This window comes from Hippoglossus hippoglossus, chromosome 15, assembly GCF_009819705.1.
Source record: "Hippoglossus hippoglossus isolate fHipHip1 chromosome 15, fHipHip1.pri, whole genome shotgun sequence".
Classification (NCBI taxonomy): domain Eukaryota; kingdom Metazoa; phylum Chordata; class Actinopteri; order Pleuronectiformes; family Pleuronectidae; genus Hippoglossus; species Hippoglossus hippoglossus.
Genome location: NC_047165.1, coordinates 6495679 through 6521346, shown reverse-complemented (window position 1 = coordinate 6521346; position 25668 = coordinate 6495679). Strand labels below are relative to the sequence as shown.

Sequence of the window (25668 nt, the reverse complement as noted above, 5' to 3'; positions counted from 1 at the left end):
TCGAAGCGCAGACTAACTTCAGCCTCTCGTCGGTGCGGCACAGCGCGTTAGAAAAGAGGCGCACGAGTGAACCACCGCTCCAGTGAACCACTGAGCCAGGGACCCAGCTGAGATGTCGGAAAGCGGGAGCCAGGAAGACGACGGGGCCCCGAACGGCAGCGGGACGACACGGCCCCCTCGACCGCCCGTGGGCAACAGGGTGACCGTGGTGCTCGGGGCGCAGTGGGGCGACGAGGGGAAGGGGAAAGTTGTGGATCTGCTGGCACAGGACGCGGACATGGTGTGCAGATGTCAGGTTGGTGTTAGCTCCTCCGTGCCGCCGTCACTTGTTAAGCTAGTTACCGGGAAAACCCACCCCCCTCCGCCGCAGCGCAGGCACCGTCCAGCCCGGAGCACCGGAGCACCGCGGCGCCCAGTTGGGGTGTCACACCCGGGGAGCAGCTAACGGGGAGCCGGCTAGCTAAGCTGCAGCACCCCGGGGTCTGCGTGCTGCTCCCGACGTGTTTTGCTAATGTCACCTTGAATTCTCCGCTAGCTGCTTTCTGGCGCCTCGCACCTCCACCGCTGCGGGGAATCGGCTCCTGTCGTGTGCACATGACGAGGAGGACGAGAGCGGCTTCTTCTGCCTGACGTGACCGAGAGCATCACCTCGCACGGCGGCTTCACACCGCGGCTTCAGTCCGGTCACTGCCCCCCCCCACCCACCCCCGCGTAACAGCAGGAAGCCTCGCTAGCAAACAGGGACTCGACCCACAAACAGCCTGAATTCATCCTGTCTGAACAGTTCAGTACATGATGGGTTTCATTAATTAGAGTTGATTGTCTCCTCCATGATCTCCATCCTGACTCCGTGTCAGCTCCATTACACCGTCTGATAAGGCAACAATTAGACACAGGTTTATAAACAGGAACTAATGGGTTTATTAATGAGCAATAGATTATGTAATACAGCTTTTTAAGAACAGACATAAGTGGACCGGAAACGATTATTGGATTAGTCAGTCCACAATTATTAATTAATCATTTAAATGATCCCACAAATAAACAGGGAAAAGATGTGAAATATTGTCAGGTTCAAGCCAATGAGAGGAGGAGTTGTGATGAATACAATCAGTAATTCATTGATGAAAGCTTTTTAAAAGATTTTCTAAAATCCTCCTCCGGCGAGTCAGTAGTAGTCACAAACACAGACGGGACAGGAAAAAGACAGAAACCTATGCTGGTCTGTTGTTTTATTGCCTTGAGGAGAATAATGATTTTTTTCTGACCTTATTCTATTTTTGACCGATGAGCAAAGTGTTGTGCCGGAGCAGGAATTTCCCCAACCTGGCAACCCAAACATTACTCATATTAACGACTTAAAGATCGACAAAGCAGCAGAAGAGCCCGTTGTGTTGTTTAAATCTCTCATGTCACTGTGCCCTGTTGAAATCCAGTGTTTTGATAATAATGACACGGCTGTGTGTTAATAAGCACTTGGGTTTTAAAAAGCATCGACGGTTTCATTCTCAGATGTTTTTATTTAGCTTAAAAACAGTTTTCGTTCCTGATCCTTGCAGGCTGCCCTCGCACATACCCCCACACACTGTAGGTGTGTGTTCACCTCACACAATGTCCTGCTCTGCCCCGTTCATACACTGGAACAGGCTGGGCGGGGACCTGGTGCAAAACAAGATAAGTGAGAACATGCGTTGATAACATATAACTGGAGCGTAACCAACCAATGACGTTTCTTTCCAAAAAACAGTGGAGCACCTAGTTTTAAGGCACGTGCACAGTGACAGTTCGCATTTAAGGGATCACAAACATCTTCAGTAGTTGCTGCGACACAAAGCGTCTGATGAAATGCTCTCGATGCTCAAAGCCCATCTACTCCAAAGGGAGTGGTTTAAAAGTTAATACGGTCAAATTGACTGGATAGTAACCTTATGTCTTGGCATCGCTTTATGTCTGGGCACCGCTCAGCTGAGTTCAGTTTGGCTGACAGCACCGTGCAGTTCATCCTGTTTTTGTTGCTGTGGAGTCTGTACATGTCCTGAGGAGAAATACTCTTCTGACAATGGAATCAAACTCATCTGCGCTGCTCTATTTTGGTCTCTACCATCTCCTGAAGGAAGTATCAGGCTCTTTAGCTGCTAAATGCTCCACAATGTTCACTGGTCTCTTAATGTGAGCATCTTTTTTTGGTGCATGCTGCGTTCAGAAACAATATGTTACCAAAACAGTTAACTTGGGGTCAACCAATTATTGTTGTGATTAATTTTTGGATTATTTTCTGCTTTGCCTCTTGCTGAGACTCGAATTTAAACATGAAATCAATGAATAAAGGAACCAGGTTAAACTTACTGATGTTGAGTAGGTTTGTCTCAGTTGTAAACAAAACTTTCTGCCGTAATTTGAAGTGAATGGACGGTCAACAAGAGAGAGATAGAGGGAAAGCACCGGAGCCATAAACAGCTGTTTCTATGAGCCTCCCCCGCTCTCAGGGAGAAGTGAGTACTATGGAGAAGATCGACAAACTGTACTCACAACACCAAGTTAATAAGTAATTAAGTCTTTGAAGTTTGGGATCCGATCTTTAAAGATTGACTCTCATATTTAGCATTCGCAGGAACAGGAGCTGCCAAAGCTGCGGGTGAACCTAAACAGTGACTCATTCTACACACATTGATGTATGTACAGTGTGACATCGTCAACATGTCGTTCCTGTTGTAATCCTAATATTTAAACAATGAGCTCAAACTTACAAAGCTTAGAGGAACTGCCGATTCAGGGAGGATTCTCTGTAGGTTTGTTACTATGGTGACCACTGTCACATTGTTATTGTGAATTAGCAGTTAAAGCTACGTCAAAGTTTGAGCTTTCTTTCGGAAACGGGCCCCATCATAGTTTACTCAATTAGTTGAGTTACTTTGGAGTTGTGTGAAAAATCCGATTGATTTGAAAAGTTTGTTTGTTTGCCTTATTCAGAGTCGCATAATTTCCCCCCCCCCCCCCCAATTTTCAAATATCCACAATGTCTCCTCCATACGTTACAGTATGTTAGTGTGTGTGTGTGTGTGTATGTTAGTTGGGGCTTGTTGATGTGTGAGCGTGGGCTGAAGTGCTGCAGCTGATAGCGTTGATCTTTTTATAAAATAGGCTTTGCCAGCATTCTTGCTCGGTGTTACTTACAGCTCGGATGTCTACTTTCCTAGAAGTTAGCGTCAGTGTGTAGCTGCAAAACATCTCAGGCCACTGGTGGCAGGATCATATAGAAATATGATGCTTCACCACGAATAAAAAAACTAATGTTTTTCCACAGATTGGAGAAAGTGCATGTTTCTGACTTCAGGCGTTTCTTCTTGTGACGAGTGAATACATATTTTAGAGCTGAATCAGTCAGTTGACAAAAACAAAGTACTAGTGTGATAAGTAAAAATGCTGCTTTTCTTGTTCATGTTCATATTTGGGAGTCTTGTTCGGACAAAGCAAGCTGTTTTAATGTGTTGTCTTGGGTTATTATGGATTCTTCTATAACATCCTCTGACATTTTAGAGGCAGAATAATGAATTAATCAATCTAGAAAATAAGCGACAGCTGGAGAAATCAAATAATCAGCCAGGAGCCACAGAAAGGTTGATGAACTTTGATAACACGGAATGATTTTCTTGCCACAGTCATTTTTTCTGAGGTATTACTCAACTACAGAGCTGAATGAACGAGAGGGAAGTAGAGTTCAGATTCCTGAAATTAGAAAATCAAGAGGATGCCTGAAAAAAAACTAACTGCACCATATTCCAAGAAGTTTTCTGTGGTCCTTTTAAAAAGTCTAAAATCTAATAATATGAATTTTAGAATGACAGGTCTTAAACATTGATTCCATTAATGAGTTAATACCACTTTTATAAAGTTAAACTTCAGACTTGCTTTTAAATGTGTTTTGGGGAAATTGCACTTTAACAAAACAACAAAATGACACCATAAAAAAATTAAAAACATCAAAACAATTCTGTGACTCGGATTTTCCTCCATATCCTTCAATCTTAATCCTCAATGGTCTTAAATAGTCTCAAATTTCACCTGCTGTAACCTGCAGCGTATCTGGAGTAAAAGCTTTGAAACAAGCACATCAAGTTATTTCCTGCCTGTAGTTGTAAATTTCTGAGATGCCCTGTTGTGATTACATGACAAGTTAAGCCAGTATTTTGTGTTTGTTCGCCAGGAGACACTTAACTTGCTATGTGTTGTGTCATAACAATAATACACGGTTTCATGGAAGCACTGGACTTGGGTTACTATGGAGATGTTTGATAAAACCAAGGCTTGGTTATTGCAGTGTTTGTCCTTTCACTGGACATTAAGGTAAATAGAGTTTGTATGCATGAAGATATTTTGATTCTTAAACCTATAAAATGTAGCTTTGTTCTATCAGGAGGGGTCTCTCAATCAAAATAACAACAATAATAACAAAAGTCCTAATTTGATGATGCCGTGAAGCAGCGTAGGATCATGGGAGTTGTCTTCGCCTCCATTTCTTGACCCATGATCCTCTTGGGTCGCCTTGCTTCCCCTGTGGATCTATGCTTAACTTGGGGAGATTTAGTGACTCAATACGCAGCAAACGTCAATGAACAATCGTGATTCATTACGAGGGAACAATACAAGTTGTGGGAAGACAAACAGCCGACTGGCTTCGATTTCTTGTTTAAACAATATTCAAAGTGGTTGCCAAGACCTTGAGCCTATTCAGGAGGCGGTTTCTGTTTTCACCAGGTGACCCTGCTGCTCGGAGACACCGTGTCATACACAACACACACGTTTGATACAGGATAAAGAATTCAATCTGGCCGTCAATCAATGAGCACAAAGGTGTTCACCAGAGTGCCCCTTGTGTTTGAAAAGTGGTTACCAGCAAACATTTGGGTATTTAACGGTTGTTGTGTGACTCAGAGGCTGAGGAAACAAGCTGTAAACACATCTGACAGTTGCTAAATGCTCCAGTAATTCACCATCTAGTTGCTAACTACTGTCGGCTGTGATGTGCTGAGCAAGTAGTGTACAGTTGGTTTTTAGAGCTTTTTAGCTAATAACCCCTGGTGGCTGCAGCTGAAAACATTTGAAAGTCACGAGAGCCATGAAACCAAAGCGATGTACTGAAAAGTCGCAATAAAGCTTCCTAGAGCCCAGGTTATAATTATTATTGATTATTTTCTCGGGACCAACTCGTGTCTGCCCTTCGATTCCAAAGCTGGGGATCGTCACACCCATGTTGATCCGTGCTCAGATCGGGTCTTGATCCATCAATGCCAACAGTAAACTCTAACTTTATTCTGAAAGAGGTGTTAGAAAAACATCCATCTGTCTGTCATGCAGAATTCGTTTCAGACCCTTAAGTGAAACAAACCACAGACCAAGCGTTTGAGTACCAGAAGTTGAGCTTCTCGTGATAAGAAGCCGATCATGGGACTGAATGAGAAGTGGAGTTAGGTTCTGTGGGGGATGGGTTGGATCGTAAATGTAGCTAAAAAGGAGAGGCATCTGCCCCCCCCCCCCCTCTCCACCTTCAGGGTACTGCCGTGGCCAGGAATAACTCCATGTGGTCGAGGCACATGCTGAGCTTCATTTATATCCACAGGGTGAGGAACACATCCTGGTCACAGGACGGACTAAGTTGAATCGGCACCTCAGGTAGTGAGCTGTGACGCAAGCTGCAGAGGCATGAATGGACCTGCAGCTGGGTTATCGTCATGGGAAAACAAAAACAAGCAGCATCCACATTACAGATCCCACCAACACATGTTGTCAGTGTCTTTGCCTGTTCAGGACGTCTCAGACAACAAAGAGCATTTTAACAAATGGGATATAAAGTGTTTCAGACAACCTACCAACTCTACCTTTAACAAGCATGAATATGTAATTCTGAAAAACACTGGAATAAATTGATGTACTGCATGATTTGGACTGCAACTAACTTTTACAGACCAAAGTTCACATGTTGCTCAATGTGTCGTCTTCAGATGTCTTATTTTGATCAACCGTTGATGATCTCGCACAGGGCTTAACTCTACGAGTCACAGTCACCAATACACACACACATTCTTACAGTGGTTCTATATATAAAACCTCTTCTGCATCCTCCCATTCACACACGACGCAGCCGTTCGGGACAATTTGGGTTTTTAGTGTCTGGACACTTGCAGACTGGAGGAGCCAGGGATCGAACCACTGACCTTTCACTTCCTGAGCCACAAATATATCCAGTTTCCTATTATTGTATACACATATGACAAAAAAAACCATCAACTCCAAGTGGTGACACATTATAAAGCAGGACAATAACACTATATCTATAATTGTTGCTATCTCAAGAAACATAACAAAAGTCCAGTACATATCAATATAATGCTTATGCATTGTGGAAGCAGGGTGAGAAAGTATAACACATAATTGATCGACCAAATGTTTTGTTGTTTATCAAGTGTTTCAGGCTCTCACACACGATTTCTTCATATCTTGTGTTGAGCGCTGGCGGCTTAGAGGCTAAAGTTTACTGGCAATGAAGTAATGCAGTCAGTCCTGGATTGTTTAGTTTATTCTTTATGTGGTGGAAGGAGCAGCAGTTCTTGACAAGACATGTCCTTGGTTAGAAGATTATTCACCCTCATGTTCAATCCACAGCACTGACTCCATTTAACTTGTCCTCTGCTGACACGCGTGTCAGTTGGTTTACACTGGAGCGAGGCCTTGAGATGTGAGTGCTCAGTGAGCAGGCCTCTCCAAGCAGCAGCACACGGTTGCAGACACAGAGCACTGACAGAGTGGGGCGGCCGTTTGTGTATTTACTTGTTGCTGCTCGCCAAACTATTTGTCCTGCCTCCCAGCGCCATCGAGCATAAGTCGCAGCGCCTCCCAGTGATCTCATTCCTCTCTGTGTTTCTGCTTGTCCCCGCTCACTGTTCTCTCTTGTCTCTCCTTCGCAGGGAGGTAACAACGCAGGACACACCGTCGTGGTTGGCTCGGTGGAGTACGACTTTCACCTCCTCCCCAGCGGCATCATCAACCCCAAGGTCACTGCCTTCATTGGTGTGTAACGTGCACCGATGCAAGCACGCAGAAACACTAAAACTCAGTCTCACACACACACACACACACACACACCGTTCCAAGGCCATCTTTCCTTCCTTTTGTCGATGCTCGTCATCACTGTTACAGCCTCCATTTTGACGACTGCTCCAGTGAGTGTGATTGTCTTGACTCGGAGCCAGACTGCAGGCTTCGCCACAGCCACTCATCTGCAGTAACTTCATTAGCTAATGGCGTCTTGCTCTTACTTTCTGTCTCCTGAGCTTCCACATATCAACATGTATAGATACTGATCTGTCGATACTTAATCACATTTCTGCTTTTTTCCTCTTTTGATATACGACACATCGATGTTCCTCTGCAGGCACAGTGTGTGAAATATGAATTGCACTTCAGTCGATGCTGTTTCACCACATGGATCTTGTCCCTCGATTTATTCGTAATTTGCTTATTTTAATGTGTAAAAACAATAGAAACAGGACAGAAGTTTTGTTTAAATATAAAAATGCAACTAAATATAGTTTCTTGTTCGCTCAGGTTAACGAACTGAATAATCAATAACTTATTTGTTCTCTCACAATTTTTCTTTTGGTCCGTATTACAATTAGCAACTATTAATTGTTTGCGCTGGAAGGTGGGCACTCAGCTGTTCTATCACTGGGGAACAAACTGGAAATTTTATATTCAGTATCTCCTCCTTGAATGTGGTTTTGAGTGACCACTGACAGACGCTAATGACCCCCTGAGGACTGTTTCACAATCCCTTTTCTTTCCATCTCGCTCCATCATCAGATTCAAATCTATGTCTGTCCAATACTTTGGTTGATAACCAGACATGCTGAATATGGTAAACACATAATCAAAGAGTAAAATAATAGGTGCTGGTTATGGCAGTGATGTTAACTGAGGATAAGATCACAACACACTTAACTCCAGTGATTTTACAACGAACATTTCAACCACAATATCTTCCTTATGTCAAGTGTCAGATAAAGCCTTGTGTACCCGGTGGTGATCCATGTTAGCATTTAGCTCAAAGTACTACTGGGCCTAAGAATCCACTCAAGTCAGTGCTCTGTAGTCATACTCAGTTTTATTTTAAATCTAATCAGTGTTTTGCTAATGTAGAGGATAAAATCAACAAAGTAATATACATGTATTCAAGTTTTCTGTCGCTATGACGAATTTCCTGCAGTCAGATTCCAGAGAGGGGTCATCCTGCAGAGTGCCACTTTAAATTTGCTGTTCCTTCACATTCCTGCTGGGCTCCTCTCTTGGGTCAAGTCTCGAGCGGACCTGAGCGAGCAGAGCCTGCAGCAGAGGAGCCCAGCGGACAGAGCGTTCTGCAGAGAGGCCCCTAACAGTCACGTAGCCTGAGGGGGTGGAGCTACACAATGTCTGTTCTTCTCTTAGCTGCCTTTTGCCTTTTTCACAGAAAGGCTTACGGGGATCGACCGGCAGAGCTGGCTCCAACTACTCAATTAAGTCCAGCTGGCTTCTAATTCTAATAAAATATGGCAGGCTGCTGTAGAGAGGAATGTGTGGACCGCCTGCTGCCACTGCCACAACCTAGCAGCTCCAGTGTGTGTGTGTGTGTGTGTGTGTGTAGGTGCATGCAAGTTCAGCTGAGAGGCCATGTCCTGCCGAACGAGAGTCGCCTTCAGCGTTTTCAAAACATAAGAACCGATGACAAAACGTATTAGGTGTTATTCCAGAGACACAGGACGTCCTCATCAGAACACAAACATATGATAAGGTTCTAAAATGTGGTGATTAGATAGAGACTCAGGGCTATAGAGCATTTTAGACCTTGGCTAAAGACAACATGCTGATTACATGCGTCTGCCATGACAAGCCAAGAAATTAAATATAAACTCTTTATACTGAGATGCATGTGCTTCAAATATTTATCTTTAAAATACATATTCCTGATAATACTTGTAAATTTACTTTCACTGAAGTAAAGACTCTTCTTTACAACTGCTCACAACTCATGGATATATTTATATCAACCTTAAGGAGAGGGTATAAGTCAATGCTTTGTTTTTTTGGGGATAACAAACTAAAAACATTGTGCAAATCCTGTTAAATGAAATCATATGTAACGGGTGCATCTCCGTACACAACCATCAAACTCTGTCTTGTTCCGTTTCATTTGTTTTTTAGGCAACGGTGTCGTGATCCACCTTCCAGGCCTGTTTGAAGAGGCAGAGAAGAACGCACGCAAAGGGAAAAGTGAGTAAACAGTTGTTTAAACACACACTTACACACATAACAACAGGAACAACAAGCCAGCGCTGTGTGTTTGTGTGTGTGTAGGTCTCAAAGGCTGGGAGAAAAGGTTGATCATCTCAGACAGAGCACACATTGGTAAGTCCCCCTCCTCGGTCGGGTTTTTTAAAAACTTTGTGTGAATGTTTGAATGTGTGCATGCAAACAAAGTGTGTGTGTGGGTGTGAGCCCTGCTTTTTCTTGAGGTGTGTGAGAGTGTGTGTCCCCTCTCTCCCTCCTCCGCAGTGTTTGACTTCCACCAAGCGGTTGATGGTGTTCAGGAACAGCAGAGACAAGAGCAAGCAGGCAAGAAGTAAGAAACCAGTTGCTTTGAAAATGGGCGCCACACACACACACACACGCACGCACACGTCTTTTTAGTGGAGTGTAATTAAGCACTTTTTAATCTTATCATCCATTGTTCATTTGCACTCACATTTATCCTCATCTCCTGTATGTAGATGAGTTTACTGTGACACACACACACACACACACACCTATAATCTAAGCACGGCTCTGCCTGAAGGCTCCTCAGACTGAGTGTATCAGCCCTGGAGCAGGTGGAGGTTCCGAACAGACAGATAGACGAGCGCTGCTTTGTCTCCAAGAGACTGGATAAACCAGTGTGTTCCCTTGTCGGGGTCCCATTGTGACACAGTACACAAAGACATTTCACTTATCTAATCCAGGGAGTCAGCTGTATGTTTCAATCTGCACTATTTTAAAACTATTTAGTTTGAATACGTTGTTAGTCCAGGCAGTAATTCATGTGCAGGAGGTTTAGCTGAGCCTGAGGAGTGTTTAGAATATTAAACTCAACGGAACCCGACTCTAGTGTGTGTGTGTTTGTGTGTGTGTGTGTGTGTGTTAGAGAAAGAGAGAGAATGCATTTTCACTAGTGTGTCATTATAATTGTTATATTATTGCTGGAGAGGCTGGTGAACCTGCTGTTGGAACTCAGAGCACAGAACAGTCAGGATTTATATCAGTCAATGGAGTCAATACCAGTTTTGTAAACCTGCACATTAAAGTTCTGTGTCTGTCAACAGCTCTCAGGATTAATTAAAGTGCGAACTTTGGTGTTTTGTGCATTTAGTCAAAACTGTGTTGACTCTTCATTCACACCCTGAACTGCTGATCGGACACTGCTGCTGCTGCTAATGATGAAACCAAATAAACCCCAGAGGATCTTTGGCCATTTTCCATTCTGTAGTTTGCGTGTGGTGTTTGCAGATTCTGCTGTGCCAAGACTTTTCCTTTTTATAGGTCAAGTTATAAAAGGGACATGTTGAGTGTGTCATATATAAAATGGTTAACTGCTTTAACGGGTTATGTACATCTATCTTTTACTCTGTCATGCATAAATGGAGCAAACCATCAGCAAAAGGTCTAATTCCAAGTAATAAATCAGTTGTAATATATTTAATGTCTGCTATGATTTTGGTGATGTTAAAAAGTCTGATGTCGAATCTGCATGTTTTATCTTAAAGTCAAATCACGGCTCCAAAGTCGTCACATGAACTTTTTGCTCCTGGGATTTTCCTACGTATTAAAACTACTGCTCATTTTTAGTATTTTACAGTAATTATGTGAATGAAAAAATAAAGCATGTTGTAGATTGAGATCACTCACCGGCACTACTTCTATTTTTATTCTTTCCCCTTCCTCCTCTCTTGGCCCCGCCCAGTCTCGGGACCACTAAGAAGGGGATTGGTCCGGTCTACTCGGCCAAGGCTGCTCGCAGTGGTCTCAGGATATGTGACCTGCTTGCTGACTTCACTCAGTTCTCTGAAAGGTCTGTGCCAATCCACAGGATCTCTGGGTTTAAGTGAATTAAAGTGTGTGTGTGGGAAAGTGCTCCAAAGACCTTTGTTAAGATTACTTATTAACTTATTAAATCTGATGTAATTGATTATTCTATGACTTAGCATGCCCCTTTCCCTCGATGAAACATTTCCTTGAACCAAGGAGCTCAGGAGCTTTGCCTTCATTTTGACGAGAACAACTTTGAAAAACAGCCCGACAATAAAAAACGCAGCAATTGGTGAAGAAGAGAGCTGCACAAACAAAACCTTTGTTATCTAAATAAATTGGCTAGTCAGACTGTGGAATCAAATACCAAATATCACTGTTACGCTACATGTACACTTATATGTTTGCACGTTTTTGTGCCTCCTGTGTTTCAATCTCATTAAAACATGATGCATCTTATCAGCCCAGTTGGTGGAGTTAATGACTGAGAGGAAGTTATTAAACTGATCAATGATACGTGTTCCAGGTATAAACTATTGGCCCGGCAGTACAAGTCTATGTACCCCACTCTGGAGATTGACATAGAGGGAGAGCTGCTCAGATTAAAGGTAATAGATATCAAACAGAACAATAATTCTGGAAACATGAGACTTTCCTTTGTGTAGTAACATTTGTGTGTTGTTTAGGATTATGTGGAGCAGATCAAGCCCATGGTGAGAGACGGAGTGCACTACATGTACGAGGCTCTTCATGGTCCTCCCAAGAAGATCCTGGTGGAAGGAGCCAACGCAGCGCTGCTGGACATAGACTTTGGTCAGTACATGTGTGCGCATTAAACACACCTTCCTCTTAACTTCTTTGGTTTCTTATATTTGTCAATGATCCTTGTGATGCTCAGACACCTTCCTTGTGCTAACCTGACAATAAATTTAATTTCTAATTGCATTAGCACCGTTCGGTGCATCTACACTGACCCAGTGATGTTGCCCAGAAACATTAAAGCTTTGTGATGCTCTTTACAAAAGCCTGCTTGGAGCTCAGACTAGGAATACCGGTAAGTCTGCTAACTGCTACTCACGTGCTCATGGCATCCAGGCTTCACGTGCACGCTCACAAGTTACAACCACTCAACGCCACATGTCTGTGCATGAGCACGAGGGCACCCTGTATCAGCAGTCCGTCAGAATGACAGAGTAAACATTAAATCCAGAAACGTTCACGAAAAGGTTGATGTTTGAAAACGTGACAATATTTTTCCTCTGGGATAATGAAACCCCAAACTGAACTTGCTCTTATTCTATATATTTTAAGAAGATTAAAGCAACACTTTACAACTTTTTTAACCTTAAAATATCAGCTTAAAAAATGAGTTTGATGTTTCTCTGACTTGGAGCAGGGAGAATGTTTCCTCTCTCATTCCCAATCCTCACCCTCAATGTTGGTACTTCTCTATGTGACTTTGGTGAGTGGGTACGATCTCCTGTGAGAAGTATTGAACTGACTGATAGTAACAGCTGCAATTGTCAGAATCAAGCACAACAAGTTCAAAAGTAATTGTAGATCAGTTAAAAAGACTTCAAAGTCATTAGAAACCAGAGTTTATCTCCAATATTCAGCCAGGAAACTTTTATACTATGAAGAATTCTTAACAGAGTTTGGTGGATTAGTTACAGTGGCAGCTTTTCTGGTTCAGGAAGCCAGGGATCATGGGTAATATCCACGTTTCAGTTGTGTTTTTTTATCTCTACAAAAAAAAACACTTAATCACTCGGACATGGAGCCCAACAGAATGAATCACCACCTGTGGCCACAGAGGGCGCTGTTGCAGTAGAAGTTACATGGTGTTGCTTTAAATTACAGTCGATTTTCATTACACTGTTCTGCACACTGATGTCTGAACAATCTCTCTGACTGACTGTAACTTGATTAGAAATCAAACGTTGTAGAAGCACTGGGTCTTAAATGTATCTGCACTGGTACCAAGACGTGCACGTAGGTCATCAACGTGAAACTGAAGAGCACTCAGACAGGAGACATGGCTGCTGATGGACAAACTGGCTGCTGCAGACAAACCTCCTTTGATTACACAACAGTCGCTCAGAACACTGGGGTGATTTGCCTGCTGTCAGCTTCCAGCATCGAGGCGTGGGAAGTTATTTGTATTTGCTTTTATTACTGTTTCAAAAACCTATTTTCCAGAGAACAATGGATGTCTGAGAGTGGTTGTCCCCTCAGGCACATCCTCAGGTATCGCTAGAGAAAAGTTACCTGGGTGTTTTGACCTGTCAGATCATGGACAAGGTTCTTTCTGTTGAAGGAGTCCACGTCATCGAGAAGCCAGTTTGTCGAGTCGAGGTATTTCGCCCGTTTGGTTGTTTGGATTTGTGTTAGTTTGGACATTTTTTGACATTTTCACAGATTGAATAGTTAAAGAATAAAAAATAATTCATGGATCTTGATGAAAAACTCCACCACACTGGAGATTATGATTACATTGTGTGCATTGTTTTGTTTGCTCAGCTACAAGGCTTGATTGAATTTAAGGAGACTGTTGGGCCTTGGTGGAGTTTGTTTGCTACTGAGAGACTTTCTAGTTGTGTCAAGTTTCAGATTTTCCACCAGGGACTACACCCAAAATGTATGTGTCTCATGAGGTGTGTTGGCAAACCTATTTATATCACTCTTTTCATTGGTGTAGACTCAATGCTGTCCAGTCACTGAAAGAAGAAGTAGGTCAGAGATATCAATCCATGCAGGATCAAGCTCAACTATATCATGACAAGTGCGGAAAACGTACATTTCTGCCTTGTCAAAGTCGTACTTTGTCCGGAGACACTTCACTGTAGGTGAAAAAAGAAATAATTCTATTTAAAGATGAATGAGTTGAGAGGATAATGTGCTTCCTTCCTCTCGACCCGGGGTTTTCCAACTGTGATGGAGCATTAGAGAGCCATGACGCAAAGATTTGGTTTGGCTGCTGATTTGACTGCTCACCAACAAGGAAGATGGTTTTTATACAGAGTTAGAATAGCCTGCTACTGGAGCACCAATCTGCTCTGCTCCTGCTCAAAACTGTTTAATTTATAGAGTAATCTATCGAGCCCGATACCCAATATATACGCCCCAGGAGGTTTTACAGACCCTTAAATCAGATAAGGAGAAACTCCCTGAAAATAACTCAGAACGGAGGAAAAAATGTTAGAAACCTCAACAATAGCGGCGGAGGAATCTCAGTCTGCACCATGATGACAACTTCATAGATAGATTGTGAACCTATGTGAATAATATGAGGACGCAAAGAAACGTCCAGGTGCAGCTAAACACATTTGTGTCACATAACCTCCTGTACACCAAGGATTATACGATCGGTTCAATGATCTGAGATGTCAAATAGAAACCAGATTTAAAAAGTTCTATAAACTGACGAGTGAAGAGGCTCCTGGTTCAGATGAAGCTGCTGCTCATCTGCACATAGTTTCCTGTTCGGTTTCTTCGGCTTCCTGCCGCAACAGTCCATCTCCAAACACTGCAGCTTCCTCCCAGCTGTTGGGCTCGATGTCGGCTTCATGTCGTGCTTGCAGAAATCCTTGAAGCACAGACGTGAGCGACCAGTAGTCCTGGAACCCGTTGACCCCCACCTGCTCCCCGTCCAAGTCATTTGAGCTGGTGCTTACTTAGTTCCACAGTCGTCTTAATGTTCCGGGGAGTCCACAGATTGAAGCTTTGACAACCTGTGTTCTGGACAAACCCTTTCCACATTTTTCTTGCAGTTGCATGTTTGCTCAGCCAACATCTACAGCTCCACAAAATCTCATTAGTCTTCTTCTTCTTGTGTCTTTGCAGGGACGTACCCTTTTGTGACATCGTCCAACTGCACGGTGGGCGGGGTGTGCACAGGTCTCGGCATGCCACCTCAGAATGTCGGGGAGGTTTATGGTGTGGTCAAGGCGTACACCACCAGAGTGGGCATCGGAGCGTTCCCCTCAGAGCAGACCAACGTGAGGACACACACACACACACAGACTTCCACCTCCCATCAGGATACAAACATGAGGGATCATTTAGTCAATACAATGTCAAGGATCGGGTCAAATGGTTATGATTATTTCTGACACTTAGTCTAGAATCTGTGTGATGCAGAAAAGTTTACAGTCCTCACATGTTAATAATTGTTGCAGCTCAAGTTGAAAAAGAGCGTTGTTGGAAAAGAGAACTTCCTCCACGCATAACGTAAACACAATCATGTGATTTTCACCTTGTCGTCCTTCTCACTGGAGTAGTGTTTGTTTTCAGACAGCGTCCCCCAGAGGAGGTTCAGCTTCAGTAAACTTAATAATTTGTCAGAATCCACATGTGACACCTGCTCACCGCTCACACTGACGCCTGAGCAAAGAGGCTGGTGTCTAATGACTGAATCATTGGAATGAAAAGAAAGCTCTCCAGACTGTAACAGAACGACCCGACACTGTCTGCTCTCGTTCGCAGGAGATCGGCGAGCTGCTTCAGACTCGAGGCAAGGAGGTGGGCGTGACCACGGGCCGGAAGCGACGCTGTGGTTGGCTGGATGTGGTGCTCATCAAATATGCACACATGATTAATGGCTTCACAGCGTGAGTATGATGTGGTTATGTTGTGTGTCTGTTGTGGTGAGGGAGGCGGCTGAATGTGGCTTTGTTATTTTTTTTTAATCGTCAATAATATATCCTTTAAAATAAAGTGCTAAACAAAAGAAAAACAAGATTAAAAGAGATTTGCACTACAACTACTGTAAATTAACATAACATTATCTTTAATTAAAAAATTAAACAGTAGAATTGGAAAAAATATATGTATTTATGCACAAACAAGTTACCTTTTTACTTAATTTAAGGTAGACAAGTCCAGTTCAATGATTTACTGTGTTTGTAGGTTTTCTTAGTGTTTCGCCCCCCCTCTTCTCTTTCAGTTTAGCGCTCACCAAGCTCGACATACTCGACGTGTTCTCTGAGATCAAAGTGGGCGTCGCCTACAACGTCGACAACGAACCTATACCTCACTTCCCAGGTGAGTTTCCTGGAGTGTGACTGAAAGCTTCTTTCTTGTCTAAGAGACAAATCGAGTTTTCCTCTGCTCTGCATTTTTTTTTTTTGCTGAAGATTGAAAATGTTCCCTTTCCACCCACACACTCACTCTCATGGCATTGAGATGCAGTAGTTTTCATTCATCATCCACCTTCTCAGTGGATCTGGTCATTTAGTTTCTGAAGTCTCTAACTTCAGTGGAGTTTTTCTAACCTCTCTTTCACCCACATCCCACTTCCTCTGGTCTGTATGACACCGTATTGAATGCTCAGTATTAAGGTTGAGACCGATTGATAACCTGGCCTTCTCATTGGTCCTGTCCCAGCCAATCAGGAGGTACTGCAGCGGGTGGACGTCCAGTATGTGACGCTGCCCGGCTGGAACAGCGACACCTCGGCCACCAGAAGCTTCGAGGACCTGCCTGAGAACGCCCGGAAATATGTCCACTTCATTGAGGACCATGTGGGAGTGCCTGGTACGGAATTTTAATTGATTTTAAATGTTTAGAGACTCGATAGTTCCTTGATTACGGAATAAGGTTTTTTAACACTTTCCTCTGCGTCTCTGTTTCCTTCAGTCAAATGGATCGGAGTGGGCAAGTCTCGGGAGTCCATGATCCAGCTGTTCTAGCCGGAGGGAGGGCGAACGCGAGCGAAGAGGACGCACAGCAGCGAATCAACTTCTTTCCCTCACCCCCCCACACACAGCCTACCTACCTGTCTCAGCTCTGCGACAGAGAAACGACCACCACGTCTGTTCTTAACTCCTTACGCCTGCGTGTCATCGGACTGTCCCACGTCACAGACCGGACCTCTCTGGATCGGACCCCCCTCCCTGTTGAAAGTGGTTCCCAACGTCTCCATCTGCGTTTTTTAACCGCTGTAAACTTAAGGACATCAGTTCCCCTGTCGAAGTCCCTCTGTAATTTGTTGCTATTTATGTCGCAGCCATTTATTTTCAGACATTCACACTCAGCAACACCAGCTGCCCTCAGGTCTGAGAGAGGAGACGTGAGGGACACACACAGACAGGGATCACTCCCCCAGGGACTGTCCACACACGTACGTTTGTCCGGTCAAACTTTGTCCAAGTGTATTTTTTTGTTGATCTATGCTGTGGTTTAAATGCGCTGCACCATATCCGGTGTGAATCAGTAAATAACCGTCAATGGGTTTTAACTTCTTAACTCTTCAGATGCTTTGGACTTTATCCGCTTCATGTTTGACTTTGCCAGGTGTACGACACATCCTGACTTGATAAAGGGATCCTTTAATATTTTACACGTGTGTGTTGGTGTTTGTTTTACCTTTGCATTCAACCCCCCCCAAAAAATCTGCCTTAAATTTCCTGTAGCTTGTCACTTATCACTTCATCGTATCTTATAACAGGAATTGATTAATTGGTACTTTTCAGTGCAGTGTTCTTTAAAAAAGAATGAGGAAGACAACTTCTACACAGAAAGAAGAAAAGTGTATATTTGGACTTCAGCCATCGTTATAAAACCGGAAAGATGATGATCACGTTGCTGATCACACATTGTTCTGAGATTGTTCCCCCCCGACTGTTAAATCATCTAAATTTGGGCTGATATCTTCGCAACCATCGTGAGAACAGTGAGAAAAGTGAGAAAAGTACGTCGCTGTCAGAGCTTCTCCATTTCTCTGACTTACAACCAGCCGGCTGTCGTGTGTCTTTCTGACTCTTAATTACAGTCTTAACTAAATGATGCGTTATTCTTCCAGTTTGAATCATAAAGTATATTAATGTTTGGGTTGCTGTAATGAAGGGACGCTCCAGTGGTGCAGCGCTGCTCTTTTGTTTTAATGATCGTTACTGAGGCAGCAGAATATATCTTTGACTTTTACTCAGTGTGGGTTCCTCAAATGCTGGATCCGACATTTCCCACAATGCAAAACAATGGGCTCCTTCATCAGGCCATATTTAAATGGACAGTAGAGATGGGAAAGATCAACTTTTTAAAATATAAATCAAGATGGTTGGGTAGTTCCAGAATTAGAAATGAGCATTTAAAAAATACTTTGAATTGACACTCAATCAGTTTCCCAGTCAAATGATGACGTGAACATTTACATGACATGAATGTGGCACTGGAGCAGCTGCATTAGAAATATAACTTGTCAACTTATTTCATAGTTTCACAACATTCATTTCCCCAATTTTGCCTTTTAAATCAATTATCTCTAGATGTGATTTTTGTTTTTTTAATCAGGAGCTTAAGTAAAACAGTTCAGGAATTTGACTAAATACACAATTAAGTATAAACTAGAACGGCACTTGGTACCATCACCGATATCACCGCCCAGGCTCGGCAGACCCCTTCAATTCAATCGAGCTGCACCAAACTTCCCACACTCGTAGATATTAGTTCCCTAAATATGTGTGATTTTCTTTCATCAGGATCCATGAATTATTCTCTGGGAAATCTGTGTTGAAGTCAAAAAACATTCAATCTCGCAATGTTAAAGAAAGTGATAAAACAGTTCCTGGATCTGCCTCCTGATCCGGATCTGCACCAGAATGAAATGAATTCTTTCCTGACCCTCAGTGAATTGTCATCGTCCATTTTGCTCAAAAACTTCTGGTTAAATATGTTATTTTACAATAAAACTGGTTTGTCAAAGTCAGTGATAAACAGTCTGAGCCACTTCTCTGAGGACATTCATATTTACCAACACTACAAACCACCAGGTGCATTCTCAAAAATGTGCTTTCCTCCCATTGATGAAACAAAAGAAAATCATTCACAGAACTAAACTTAGAGATTCATTGATCCACTGGTGCTCAGGTCTGCCCCCTGGTGGTGGTGAAGAGGGATGAAAACAGTGACCCTGTATCTCCTGTTTGTTCACACTGAGGTTTTTACTCCTTTATATGTAAAGTGGAAACTTTACATGTTTCCCTTTTACCTGTGTCACTGCCAACCTCCACAGAATCTCATGTCCTCCTGCTGTGGCCTCTGGTCCAGAGACTAAATGAATGTTTAAGACTATTTAGGCAAACACACAACATATAATTCTTCTGTTTTAGATTTTATGTGCAGTTTTATTTCCAGTAAAATTGTTTTCTGGTTTAAAAAAAAAATCAAAACAGTTCATCCTGATGTGGTATTTTGGTCTCTCTGGAAACTTTGGAGAACTCAACTGGAATTGAAAATAAAAAAAAGTTCTATGGGTTTGAACAAAGTTTGGCTGCAGAGCTTTTTAGGGACGTACAAAAAAAATCCAAATTCAGTGTCAGAAACTGAGGAGGAGAAGACACATGTAAAAACATAGAAAACTTAAAATGCACATTTCGACGAATTATGTTTAAATAAAGAGTGAGAAAGGCAGAAAAGACATAACACACTTGATCTTTTCAACAAGACAATCTAAGTGTAATGGCTACAGGAGAAGAAATGTATTGATTTTACACTCAGGAACCTTAGAGTTGAATATTAATGTCACTAACACTACACATAAGGAAAGTGGTCAAACACAAACAAGTCAGTCATGTTGTCAATAGAATATTTATGTCCAGGTATTGAAGGAAGGTCCTGTTGTGTTTCAGGTACGGATTCTTACAAATATCACAAAATAAGACACTCGGAGGAAATGAGTCCAGCTCACATCCACGGTGCAGGAGACAGAAACACCAAAAATCATTAGAAGACTTTGAACTTTGAAATTTAAAACTTTAAATAACCAACAATTTTACAAAAAATGCCTAAAGGACAGAAAATGTTGCCTTCTCATGAACCCCAAAATAAAGTTTTTTCTTTAAATTTATTTTCACACAATTAGTTATAGCCTCTCTCTCTCTCTATGTGTGTGTGTGTGTTTGTCTGTGTGTGTGTGTGTGTGAGAGAGAGAGAGAGAAAATAATATAATAATATATCTCTGGACATGAATAATCAAGTATTATTGATTATTACCTTGATAATATTAACTATATTAATAATAAACTATTTTGTTGGATGTATTTTGTGTTATAAATGTATTATTAAATGCTGTAAATATCATATATATTTATCTTTTTTAAATTCCTATGAACTAATTATTATTTTCATTCAGAATTTCATTATTTCATTCTTTTGAATTTGTTCTCAAATATCCTCTTATGATGTTAATGTAGAGAACAGTCGTCTCTGGGCGGCTGTGGCTCAGGAGATAGAGCGGGTCGTCCTCTAAGTAGAAAGTCGGCAGTTCGATCCCCGCCTCCAATCCTTGGGCAAAATACTGAACCCCAAATGGCCCCTGACAGTTGAGCCTGTAGTGTGTTGTTGCTGTTTCTGCTCATGGATGCAGTGTATGAATGTGTGTGAAGGGTCATATAAATCCAGATCATTTACCGTTTCCTTAATGAGCACTAGAGGGAGACATGTGACTACGAATGACTGCGCCACACACTTGTTAATGAGCTGAGAGCACGAGGGGGAGTAGGAGCTCTAATGGAAAGTATCATGAAGTCACTGAGGAGATAAAAATAAAGGTTTTATAGGTTAGATGACTGAAAACAGAACAAAGCGTCTGAAACCAGGAGCTCTTCATCTCATCCCTCCTCTGTGTCAGTGTTTCCCGTCAAAACGTCTGACCACAGCCTCACCTGCAGCTCATTTCCCTGCTGTCACCCAGCTTCCTCTCCAGCATTTGACTACATCTGAATATGACCAACAACAACAACCTCAACAAACCCACACAGGCACAATTCACCCAGAGACGTCTGCTTTTCTGACCGGGACCAAAAACCTCTCGCCTGATTTTCCTGAGACAGGCCAAACAGCTGTAGTACACACTGAGGTTGTGTTGTTGAACAAACTGTCACCTTGACACACACAGACAGACACACACACACACACACACACACACACACACACACACACACACACACACACACACACACACACACACACACACACGCTGGCATCTGGCATGAAGCCCAACCTTCCTAAGTATTGTGTGACCATGTTGATGAGCGGCCGGGCCAGAGGGCACCGCTGCCCCTCGGTTTTTCAGGTTGGGGTTGTGCTAATTTTGTAACTGGACGCCCCTCCTTCCTCCTCACCCCTCATCATCTATCACCCCCCCCCCTCTTCTTGTTCAGTCCCCCTCTAACCTCCGAACTCGACCTCAGTGTCCCACCGAACAACTCCTCCATCCTCCCTGCTCCTCGTCCTCCCTCCTTCATTTGAATCCCACAGTGAGGCCTCTTTGTGCGGCCGCTGCTGGAAAGGGAAGCAGGGTAAATGGACAAGCAAATGAGTTTTCTCCCTCAGCCAACTGCAGAGTGAGGACACACACACACACACACACACACACACACACACACACACATGCTCTGATGCAGTCATCTGTCAAAACACTCGCGCGCACACGTACGTGCACCTTTTCAGCTTCTGTTATAAACTGACCTTCTTTCCTTTGCATGTTCGTGACCTTTGACCTGGACGTGCATGACACACAGCAGCGTACGAACATATCTTCCTGCTTCACTTTCACAATGATCCTGCACACTCCAGTTAAAATCTGACTTCATCTGACTCCGGCGTTCGCTTCAGGGATATTTTAGCTTCATTTCGGAAGTGGAGATGCGTCGTCCATCTTTTCTCACAGTCTGTGCTTTTCACAGCACCAGGCTGCATTCGCTGTGTCCCGGTTTCCCGGGGCCTTTATGCTGAGCTAGGCTCGAGCTCCATATTTGTCCTGTGGATATGGAGTTGGTATCCTTCCATTTCCTTAAATATCAGGCTATTCCTCTACGTGACAGAGGTGACTTGGTTTCAGGTGGAAATATGCCCTGGTGGGATGAGTTGACACCCTCCTCAGCTCATGTTACCTGCGCTCGGTTAAGGGGGTCTGACAGCAAAGGTCAACATCTAGAAGCCTTGGGGGTTTTTCTTCAGGCACATTTTCCTCCATTCAATTCCCACGTCACATCAACCAGTATCTTTTATTCTTAAGAGTGATTTCAGGGTTAGGGTTAGGGTCTCTTCTCTCTTCCGCAGTGCTCTCGAGCAAGCCAGCGAACCTCCACCTGATCTGACCTGCGACTGTGACCTCCCTGTGGAATGCGCGGCCGTAAAAAGCCACACAAAGTAGTTTTTACCCCCTGTCTCTCTCGGGCCCTCGTTCACCTGCTGCACCTCCTCTCTCCGTCCCTCCCTCGCTCTCTCCCTCTCTCACCCCTGTCCCCCCCCCCCCCCCCCCCTCCGCAGCCCCTGAACTGTGGCCGCTCTGTAAAAAGAGGCCGCGGTAGCAGATGTGTGACGGCCGACACCGTTAACAGCTGTCGGCTCCTATATCAGCTCCTGCTAAAGGCCAAAGCCCCACACGCCAACATGTCCTGCGAACAACAGTCGCAGCAGAAACGTCAGCAGTCAAATCAGACTTTTTTTTCCACGAGAAAACTCAAAAGTGTAACTTCATTTTTAGTACATTTCTGCTTCCTGAGGTTCAATTCATTTAAGCTAAACATTAATTGAGTGTGTAGTTATTTAAATAAGGCAGAACAATTATTTGCAACTGAATTAACTGATTTTTAATGTTATTCATATCATATTTTTAGAAAATTACCCAGAGGCCTCGTTTTCAAGCGCTTCCTGTGAGCATCGACAAAGGCAGAAGCTTCGGCTTGACCATATTGTGACTATACCTTTCCAGCCATTTTAGTTCTGCTCTGTAGGCGACTGTTGTTCAGAGAGAATCCCCGGAGAGAAGAGGAACAGTGAATAAAGAGGAAAATCCATCTGTCTGCGGTCGACTGTATTTTTCCTCCTTCACTGAAAATAACTTATTGTGTGACAGCGTGGAGGGTTTTTGTTTTTCACCATGTGTGTGTCATCATGGTGAGATGAGACGTTCACAGAGGTGGTTTTCAGTCAGTGCTGCGATGTAATGAAGTACATTTACTTGGTTACTGTACTTAAGTATATTTTTCATGTATCTCTACTTTACTTCAGTAGATTTATTCATCTGGACTTTCTACCACATTATTATACTGAAGTGTGTTAGACCTTGGTAAGAGGTGACATAAATTCATATTTATGTGATTTCACAAGCATCAAATATTTTAAAGACATTGTTTTTTGATTTACAGAAGCTGATTATTCAACATTCATCACTGCACAGTGTGATATGAGCTTGCGTCACTTTTCATGGGAGCAACATGCAGCAATAACATGAGCGTCGAGAGGAGAGTCCTGCTGAAAGTTTGTGTCGTGACGTCTCCTCGCTCCACGTGACTCTGTGTGGCCGCTGGAATCAGCCACAACTCTTCTCTCTTCACACATGTTCAGATGAAGCCTAATGTGTTGTAGTTTGTTTCAGACACACTCCTGCTCTGCTCTGTCTAACCTCATTGTTTCTTTCTGGCATCCACACACTGCACAGCATCTGGCTGCTGTCCAAGGCCTCACTGTCCATCTCTGGCCCCTCCATTCCTCGCCTGTTTCCCCCCCATCGCCTCTCTGCCCTCTGCTGAAAACTCACTCGTGTCCGGCTCTTTACCGAGGCCCGGACCCCGGCTACTCCGGGCCCAAGCCTGAAAACTTCAACCCCCCGGCCCCAGCGTCGACTCCAGCTCCAGGTCCCAGCCTCTGGCCTTGAGCTTTTTACCTTCTCCCCGACCCAGCTGCTGTCACCTTCCCCAGCCGTCCAGCGCGGCATGAGAAGCCGAGCAGCTGTTGATCAATGGGCAGCCGGGGCCAACGCCTGCCTGTCCCCTCCCCTGACCTCCTACTCTTACACACACACACACACACACACACACAGATGCACGCACACACTCCCCAGGGAGGCAACAGATGGGGGTCAGCCAGAGGAGAGGGGTGTGGTGGGCGACAAAGGGCTGGGTTAGGTGTGTGTGTCTGAGTCTGTATTCGAGAGACGTCATGTGTGCGTTCGTCCAATGGCTTCTTCCACAGTTAGATAATATCACGCGTGTTCTTGTGCGTGTGATGTGATCCTGTGTGTGTGTGTGTGTGTGTGTGTGTGTATGTGTGTGTGTGTATGTGTGTGTGTGTGTGTGTTTGCAGGGCTGTGGCTGGACATTTGCTGGCCCCGTGTCTCCAGTATGGACAGGTGTTGGTGTCAGCAGTGTCCAGACTCATTTCGGCAGCTGCTGCCTCCCCCTCCCCCCCCCCACCCCAGTCCTCTCCTCACAAGTCTCCCTCCCTCCCTCCCTCCCTCCCCCCCGACAGATGTAGCCACACCACCTCCACCTCTCAGCTTTTTATGGGGCCGGCCTGTTTTGACTTTAAATATTTGCCCAGGAGGCGCTCGTTCTGTTTGGGTAAGGAGGGGTTTGAAGAGGGACACACACACACACACACACACACACACACACACACACACACACACACACGTAAACATTTTCTCTGTGTATGAATATGTACACCTATGTGCACCCCCTCCCCCACCCCACCTCTCCGTGTTTACACACACCTGGGCAGCGATGGAGAGGTGGTTTGTCTTGTTTTTTGTCTCGCCAGAATAAAAGCCTGTCAGCAGTCAAACAGCCATCGCAGAGAAAGAAAAACAGTTGAACAGAGAGAACCCAACTGATCTGTGGCCCCCGCCGGTGAAGATCTGCAGACAACTGGAAGAAAGAAAACACACCAGGAGCTGACAGCTGAGAGCAAATGGATGTTTAGAGAACTGGGGAGTTTTATTGCACCTCACAGCATCATCGCTTGTAAAAAAAACCACAAATATCTGATGTGAAGTCAGTTAGTTTCCGTGTGTTCACTTTCAGAGTCAAGATTCAAGAATACACAAGTCGTACTCGAATCAAATTGTGCCTAAGATTTACAAAGGAAATATACAAATATAAAGAAAAGGCAACTTTATAATACAACAGAAATATCAGCAAAATAAATATATAATTAAGCAGAGGAACCAATGCTGTAAACAATGTTTTAGTTATAGTACTTATGTTACAATGATGTAATATGTACAGCAAGTTTTCTTCCTACTTTTAATGTGGTAAATGGAAATATTTAAGACTATTATTATCAAATTTTGTATATAGACAATTTATTATATGGATAAATGTAAGGTGAAAATATAATTTTAACAATCCCAGAGAATTATCACCTGACTCTGCATTATTAGAGCGTTTAGACTATCACATTTTTTATCTCATTTATCCTTTATTTGAGCAGGAAGGTCTCAGTGTCCCACACAGCATCTCTTCTGTCAACATGGGCTGCAAATGAAATAAAAGTTTCATATATAGATACAAGCAGGGACAGATAACACAAAACAAGATACACGACCACAGCTAACAGACTAAAACCCAGGACGCCACTAACTCCAGAAATCTCTGTCTGTCTCTGTGTGGCCTGGAAATCTACAGAATCTTATCGGCTTCACACTTGCCATGTGTATTGAAAAGGGCCCGTGGACGAGCAGTGTGGAATTTGATTCGATTTGGACACGTTCAACATGAATTAACTTTAAATATGACGACCAGCGACTGGGACTCATCAGAATGTCAACCAAGGCAACAGTGTGTTCACAACAAT

At 43.5% G+C, this 25668-nt stretch overlaps 1 protein-coding gene across 3 annotated transcripts; it reads left to right on the top strand.

The window, feature by feature from the left end:
• Nucleotides 1-8: 8 nt before the first annotated feature.
• Nucleotides 9-17428, top strand: adss2 (adenylosuccinate synthase 2). 3 transcript variants are annotated; one of them, XM_034608181.1, is made up of 13 exons: nucleotides 9-295; nucleotides 6963-7065; nucleotides 9232-9300; nucleotides 9385-9435; nucleotides 9583-9649; nucleotides 11024-11131; nucleotides 11615-11696; nucleotides 11775-11901; nucleotides 14932-15086; nucleotides 15574-15698; nucleotides 16034-16131; nucleotides 16474-16623; nucleotides 16726-17428. In XM_034608181.1, exons 1-13 carry the CDS (start codon nucleotides 113-115, stop codon nucleotides 16776-16778), a joined length of 1371 nt encoding a protein of 456 aa, XP_034464072.1. In that variant the 5' UTR covers nucleotides 9-112; the 3' UTR covers nucleotides 16779-17428. The 3 variants fall into 3 exon arrangements, with proteins under 3 accessions (XP_034464072.1, XP_034464074.1, XP_034464073.1); XM_034608182.1 differs by lacking the exon at nucleotides 9-295 and adding an exon at nucleotides 5650-5670; XM_034608183.1 differs by lacking the exon at nucleotides 9583-9649 and having other exon boundaries at nucleotides 42-295.
• The last annotated feature ends 8240 nt before the right edge of the window (nucleotides 17429-25668 follow it).